Below are 8070 nucleotides of genomic sequence, written 5' to 3'. Positions count from 1 at the left end.
GCTTATGAAGTCCAGTCTTCTCATCCAGGGATATAGTTTATCTTTCTGTAAATTTAAGTCTGCTTAAAATAAACCTCTAATGCTTTGTAATTATTTTCATATAAATTATCTGTATTTCTTTGTACATTAATTCTTTGGTGTTTCACAACTTTGTCATTAGGAACTATTAAATATAATTTACTCTTATTTCTTGCTGTTATGGAATATTTAGTAGTTTCTTTATGTCACTTTCAAATATAGAGGTTATAATTTTTCACAGTAAAAAATATCAAACCTTTTCTGTGTATGACTGTTTTTATACACAGAAAAACATCAACTTACATGCTGAATTTAGAGTAATTTTTAGTTTTATCTTTTTAAAAGTAAAAGCACTTTCCAAAGAGGAAAAAAAAATTAGGTCCATAAGGCCAGGCGCGGTGGCTCATGCCTTGTAAGCCCAGCACTTTGGGAGGCCGAGGCAGGTGGATCACGAGGTCAGGAGATCGAGACCATCCTGGCTAATACGGTGAAACCCTGTCTCTACTAAAAATACAAAAAAAATCAGCCGGGTGTGGTGGTGGGTGCCTGTAGTCCCAGCTACTTGGGAGGTTGAGGCAGGAGAATGGTGTGAACCAGGGAGGCGGAGCTTGCAGTGAGCCAAGATCACACCACTGCACTCCAGCCTGGGCAACAGAGTGAGACTCTGTCTCAAAAAAAAAAAAAAAAAAAAAAATTAGGTCCATAATATAAGTATACTTCTAAGCAAAGGGGTGATTTTACAGAGAAATCATTACAATAAATGGCATTCTTGCTTCACCATGAAGGATCTCAGCTCGAATAGAAAGACCAAAAACTTAAGAAAATTCTGTGCTAATTAATATGTCTATTAATGGGTTATTAGACCATAACAGTCTAACATTTACTACAATCCTGCCTTCTTTTCCACATACTCCTACCTTAGAATTCTTCTCATACTTCTTTAATTATTTCATATTAATTGATTGCTTATTGCTTATTTTTGTCCACTGCCAATGTATTTCCATTAGGGCTGCAACCTTCAACGGTCTTGCTCACCACAGTGACCAATGTCCAATCACAGTCTCATTCGTTTATGTATTCATTAATTGAATAAACAAATATTAGTCTCCTATTTCTTATCAGGAACTGTTGCATATAGACAAGGTCTTTGCCTTCAGAGTGTTTATTTTCTGTGGAGTTGGGGGAGGACAGAAAGCAAATAACCAAATAAATAACATAATTTCAAGTAATTATAACAGCTACTGCATAGGGTGGACTGAGCAAATCTGGGTGGATGTACTGTTGGAATAAAAAGAAGCCAGTGAAGTCCTCTCTGAGTCGGTAACATATGAACGGAGAAGTGTAACATGAAAGATCTGAGGGGAAAATGTTGCAAGAAGACTGAATTTCTATAAAGATCCTGAGGTGGATAAACTTGGTGGTTTGAGAAGCAGCAATAAAACCAGTGACCAAGAGAGAGAATGGAAGGAGATGATGTCACAAAGTTAAGACACAGTGAGATTGTGCAGGCAAGGCCTTCTTGTGTCACACTTTTCAAACTTAGTTGTGCATGTAAATCATCTGGAATCTGGTTAAAATGCACACTGATTCAGGAAGTCTGGGCCAGGGCCTGAGATTCTGAATTCCTAATAAGCTCCCAAGGGATGCTAATGCTGTTGTTCTGGGGACCACTCTGAAAAGGAATTTCTGAGTTATAAAAAGGAGGTTGAGTTTTATTGTAAATATGAATAAAAGCCATGAAAGGGCCGTGGGATGACATAATTGCTTTTCATTTTCAAAGGATCACACCAGTGTGTAGAAAAGCCTATGGAGGTGAAAGCATGGAAGCAGGAAGCCAGTTAGGAAACTACTTCCGTGAGGCAACAGAGGAGGGTGGTTTGGAGTAGTCTGAGCAATGAAGGAGCCCCGGACACACAGTGACGTTTGGGACATGTTTTGATTACACAGTCAAAATAATTGATAGACTAGATGTTGTATGTGAAAGTCAGAGTAATCAAGACTGTATACTCTTAAATGAATCAGTGAGTGATTTGTGGTTCTTGTTATAAAGATGAGAAAATATGTAAGAGGGCCAGGTAGGACAGGATAGAAGTCAAGGGTTTTGTTTCAGATATGCTATTATTGAGAATATCATATTAACGATCAAATAAAAATATTAAGTATAAGTTGTGTACATATGTTAAGAGCTTAGAGAAGAGTATTGAATGTAGATGGAAATTTAGGGGTCATTCGATTTTGAAGTTATCCAATAAAATGAGCTCATCTAGCAAGGGAGAATTAGAGAAGATATTTAAGTCTGAGAAGAAGAGGAAAGGTTAGCCAAGGAGATTGAAAAGAAGCTACTTGTGAGGTAGGAAAATAATTCAAGAACATGTGACACTCTAGAATTTAAGTGAAGAAGTGCTTCAGCATAGTGGCTAATGGAGATTGAGTAATCAAATAAGTACCTGCCAGGGTTCAAATGAAATGAAACTGAGAATTGACCACTGAATGTTGCAAGATGTGGGCATTGTTGCTAACTTAACAAAGGTGGTCTTGGTAAATAGGGTGATAAATTATTGCCTAGAATGTAGAAAAGCAAGAATGGGAAACGATAAAGTAGAAGCAGAGACAATAGAAAACTCCTTCAAGGATTTTTGCAATAAAAAGGAGCAGAGAATGAGCCATAACTGGAGAAAGATGTTAAATCAAAGGAGTTTTATTTTAAGATAAGAGTTATTGAAACATGTTCATGTGATGACATAAATGATAGGTGACGAGAAAATATGGATTATGCAGGTGGAGGGGCTGGCTGTGGAGAGAAGAGAGAGATGAGAGGAAAATAAGAGTATATATGGGTAAAGGTGCATGTAAGTTGAGAGAGAAGAAAGTGGGAAGATAAGCACTTTTCTTCTAGATGATTCTGTTTTGTGATAAAATAAGAATAAACAAACAGTAGAACATGAGGAAGGAGTGTTGGGGATTTGAGCGGTGAAGAATTTGTGTGATATATTCATCTCAGATAGCATGGCGGTAAATTTAAGAGAATGTAGTGGGATTCAAGGGTAGTACTGAGGGACCATTTAAGGCATGGTAATACAATAAATATGAAGTGGGATTTCTTCTAGTAACATTCACCCACTTAGGGAGAAAAGGCAAGATTGCTGAGGATACACGCAAGAAAGAAATTATAGTAATGAGCCATGGCATCTAAACCAAGTAAGAAGGAAGTGAGGGCTTGAAAAAGCGGTGAATCAATGCATTATTTAAATGAGACTGAAGAATAGTTATTAAAGTAAGTGAATTGAAAAGCAAGAGGTTCTTTGATTCTTTAGGTAAGTAAAACCCTGTATAACATATCCCTGAACTCTCCAAAGGTGCAGAACAGTGGAACTTCAGCCACATGCACACAGCTTGAGTTGTCATGAAAGTTTCTGAAAAGGCTTACTAGAGATTTCCTTTTAGTACACATATGATTTTATTTACTTATGTTTCTCAGAAATACATCTATTGAGAAAGGCAGGGTTGATCAGTACAGCAACTGTATCCCTTTTTATTTTAAGTATTTTGAAATGTTTTAATGCACCAAACTCAAAAGCAAAACATCAGTCAAACCAACGGGCTATTAGAGCACCACCCTTAAGTGCTGCTTTGTCTCTCTGCTTACTACTCTTTCAAAAGCAATAAAACAAAAATCATATCATTAAATTTGAATGTTAATTTATTTCCAAAATAATCTGGACAGCAAGCAAATAGAGTCTTGAAATGCTGTCTCAAACATTCTTTAGAAAATTGTTAGGAGGGCAAAAAGTCCATAAAGTAAGGCACAAGGGTAGGCAACAAGAAGCTGCTGTCCTTCCATGTGCAAGGCTGCAATGAAGATCTTGGAAGCTGAGAGACTACACCAGCCAATGATGACCAGGGATGATACGGTTCCAAAGGTGCCCCTGCAGCAAAGACAAAGAGATGATTGCCTGTGCCAGTAGAAAAGAGATTACTGAGTTAAAGTTGCCTCTGAAATATCCTTGGTACAATATTTATAACTACTTTTTCCAGTGGTAAAATGAAAATCATGAAATATATGAACAAAAGCCCTTGGCCAGTTAGGCATTTTTTAGTCAAGTTCATTACAGAGGCTAAATATTTTATATTTCTGTTAAACCCGAATTAGAAAAAACAGTAGAAGTCACCCGCAGTCACTCTCCTCTCATCTGTCAATATTCAAATCCTAACTCATAAAATTCTCTTAAATACAGCATTGAGAGCCTTCACATCCTTATAGCTATAGATTTCCTTTCCCCTACTTGTCTCAAAAATTGGCCAATGGCATGGGAGAAGGATAGACAGAGTTACATTCCAGTGGGGTGCCTAATTCCTGCTACTTCCAGATCTGCTTCTCAGGTTTTTGTCGGACATCACAAAAAGCCTGACACAGCTCAAGCAAGGAGCACATGGGACAGGAAAGCACGTATGTGTGTGGCTTCCCACTTCATCCTTGAAGCTCCATTTTGTATATTTTTAGAATGTTGAAATAGATTTGTTCAACTGGTATCTTCAAAAAGTAACTGCAGAGGCAAGTGAGCAAATAAGAGAGTTAAGTCTGGTCACTTGGAGTATAATAAGGCAGGAAAGGTGGTCGAGAGTGAATTTCCTTTCTTATGTGTTAAACAGAATGCATTATTTAGAAAAATAAGACATGAGAGCTGGGAGAAATCTCAGGAGATGTCTACTGCCCAGTTTTAAAGCAATAAAGTGATGACAAAAATTGCATGGTGAAGTGGACAATAGATCAAGATCTCTCCTATCATAGTACTCTTTTCACCACCAAACTAAACTGCCTTACTTGATCTTGGTTTGACTCTGAAGTTGGGAATTGTGTGTATTATTTGTGAAAATGACAGAAATATCTACTTCTAATAATTGAACGAAAACAAAACAAGTGAAAAGCTCTATAGTATAGCTTCTAATGCCTCAGAGTATTAATAAACCAAACATAATTTTAAAACACCAAGTAAGTACTACATTTATTGATTTAAGTAATACCTATTAGGGATAATTTCTAGAGTTGTTTAATGTACTGTATTCTTAGCAATGGTCTTGAGTTGCACATACTAATTGCCTAAATTAAGGAAGAAAAAAAATATTGACTGAGCATGTATGTTATAAAATTCTCCAACATTAATATACTCATCAGGGTTCCTGGGAATTCTACCCAGCAAGGAGCCCAGCTGAGAAAGAATAGTTGTTTTCAGCCCAGAAGGCAGAGTGCCGGAAAGCTGAAGCAATTTATCAGTGTTCACCAGGCACTTACTCTTCCAAAATCAAACAAGTGAATTTCCTGTAGTTGTTATTTTACACATGATGATAGTTCACATTGAAAAATGTGACAACTTAAAAAGTGCCAGTTTTTTTTTCTTTTCTTTTCTTTCTTTATTTTTTTTAGATGGAGTTTTGCTCTTGTTGCCCAGGCTGGAGTGCAATGGGACGATCTCGGCTCACCGCAACCTCCGCCTCTGGGTTCAAGCGATTTGCCTGCCTCAGCCTCCCAAGTAGATGGGATTACAGGCCTGCGCCACCATGCCTGGCTAATTTTGTATTTTTAGTAGAGATGGGGTTTCTCCATGTTGGTTAGGCTGGTCTTGAACTCCCGACCTCAGATGATTCACCCACTTCGGCCTCCCAAAGTGCTGGGATTATAGGCACAAGCCACCGTGCTCAGCCAAAAAGTGCCAGTTTTAAAGATAACTTGGATTAATTTATTTTTTTAAGTAACTGAAGTAACAACAGCACCTGGGCCAAAACTGACCTACTTTTCTGAATCTATGTGTAGCTTTTAATAGCCATGGTTTTCCCAGTTCCACTACCAAAACAATCAGAAAGGGCTTAGCTTTTGCATGACTGTGGCAAACCTTGGCTATGATTGTGCATGTGAGGTCAATAAGAGCACACCGACACTTACTGCAATGAAAAGAACATGGCGCAGCCAGACAGGATGACCATGGGGAGCAGGCAGTAACCCAGCACGCTGGCCACACAGCCGTATGACACCCCTGAAGAGCTCATCAGGTTCAGTAAGGCATGAATCACAAGGCAGCCAATGGCACTCATGCCATACACATAACCAAACTGAACTTTTCCTGCCTGAAACGACGTGGGAAAAAAAAAAAAAAAAAAAAAAAAAAACAGTTTGAACACACAATGGACACCAAGAGGAAATCTGAATATCATGATGCAGAGAGCATCTTAGAGTCAGTTCAGTGCTGTTCCCTGTCTTTGTAGGACTGTCATCAGGAGACTGGCAGTTCTGGGAAAAACATGGCCAATGGTTTGAATTCAGATTCTGAAAACAAACACTTCTGACTAGAGTTAGGACAGAATAAGCATGCTACAAAGAAGATAGAATATTTCTAGACTTATTTTTTATTATAAATTGTCTATTAAGAGTACAAGGCATAAGTAAGACTATATTTTGTCCACATATTTATTAAATAATTATGTGATTGAATAGAAGAATAAAAAATCCAATTTTAGTCTTGGGGATTTATAAGGCATATTAGGAAAATTAGCAAACATCTACAGGATTTACCATGTTGGATCCCATTCTAAGTGTGCCACATATATTTATTTAATCCACATAACCACCTTATGAAATAGGTATCATAATGACACCAACTTTACACATGAGGGCACTGAGGTGCAGAGAGGATAAGTAACTTGCCCAAGGTAATATAACGCTAAGCAATGGAGGTTGGCTTTGAACATAGGTATTTCAGCTCTAAAATGTAGGTCCTGAACATCAACGGGAGCTCTTACAAGTCCTAAATAAGTCCCAAAATAATGGCATATATTTAACCCTATTTAATTTAGCACTTAGTTGACCACAGAATCCTTTTATGTTTCATGATACCTATTGCCAGGTTGATTAACCACGCCTTATGAAAAGGTGATTTATATAAACTAACTGGTAATGAATCATAAAAGGTGTACTGTCAAAGGAAGTTAGTAGTGTTCAGAGCACACCACCAATCTTCTGAGGAAAACTCATAAAAACAGCCATTGCTCACAAAGCTAGTATTTTGTGAGTACAAGCCCCAGTAAATGCATTCAGAGAAAATCACAGTGTACTACTACTTCAAAAGAGGATATTTTAATGTTTGCTTTCTGAGAATACCAAAGCTACAGTTAAAAATTCATTAATTTTTTATATTTACATTATGCTGATCATAACTTCTAGATAAAAGTTGAATAGGCTATCTCTGGTTTTCATGGGAATTAGACAAAACCAGTGAAGGATCTGATAAGTTGATTCAGGAGAGAAAGAGCTTTTTAGCTGCCACTTTTCCTTCTCCATGCTATTATCTATGAAGTCTTACAGAGATATTTGCTTTATAATTAATCGGGGTAATGGAGAATGTCATAGCTATTTTAATGTTCAAAAGTGTTCACCTATTCTGAATTCTTCTTCCTCTGCAGTTGGAGCATTGATCACTACGAAGTCCTTTCATAAATATTCCTGACTTTTGCTGGCAGAATTGTCTGCAGCATTAGCCACTGATAAATTCTTATGATATCTTCTGTATTCTTGTGGCCATTTAATGAAATAATGCTAACGATGGACATGCTAGCAGAAACACATCAGCTATCCACTGCTTTATTGGGTGAGTTTGCTCCACTTGCAAAATAAAGACAATTTCACATCATTGGCATGCATTAGAGAAACCATCTACTTAATATTTTACTTGGATGGGATAAATATGAGGTAGGGCTAGTCTTAATGGTATAGGACAACTCTCTTACAGCCAAAGGACACGTAACTGCACCTTCCTGTCCTGAAAAGGCAGTTCTACAAATGGAGTGGGGCAAATAGGGAGTAGATGAAGCTAATTTGGTAGTAAAGTTGTGTGTTTTCATGTCAGTTATGAACTTCTCTCATCGTGTCTTTCTTTGGTAGTTTGTCCAATTTAAGTTGTAATTCCATTTAGCCTAAATCACTGCCATTTTAAAGAATTGTTTCAAATTCTAACAAGGGCTTATAATCGAAATAGAAAATAAATGCTCCAATTTTTAACCTCA

The 8070-nt window shown here is 37.3% G+C and overlaps 1 protein-coding gene across 2 annotated transcripts in view; it reads right to left on the bottom strand.

Annotated features, from left to right (window-relative positions):
- Window positions 1–3534: 3534 nt before the first annotated feature.
- YIPF7 (Yip1 domain family member 7) overlaps window positions 3535–8070 on the bottom strand; it is a 30520-nt gene continuing 25984 nt past the window's right edge. For both annotated transcript variants that reach the window (XM_010367550.2, XM_030919591.1), the window contains exons 5-6: window positions 5957–6138; window positions 3535–3944 (exon numbers count right to left, since the gene is read on the bottom strand). In XM_010367550.2, coding sequence (XP_010365852.1) covers window positions 3782–3944; window positions 5957–6138 — 345 coding nt within the window. In that variant the 3' untranslated portion in view covers window positions 3535–3781. The remainder of the gene's footprint in view (window positions 3945–5956; window positions 6139–8070) is intronic.

The sequence above is a fragment of the Rhinopithecus roxellana genome, chromosome 2 (genome assembly GCF_007565055.1).
Source record: "Rhinopithecus roxellana isolate Shanxi Qingling chromosome 2, ASM756505v1, whole genome shotgun sequence".
In the NCBI taxonomy this organism is placed as follows: domain Eukaryota; kingdom Metazoa; phylum Chordata; class Mammalia; order Primates; family Cercopithecidae; genus Rhinopithecus; species Rhinopithecus roxellana.
This window is presented reverse-complemented; position numbering and strand designations above follow the sequence as displayed.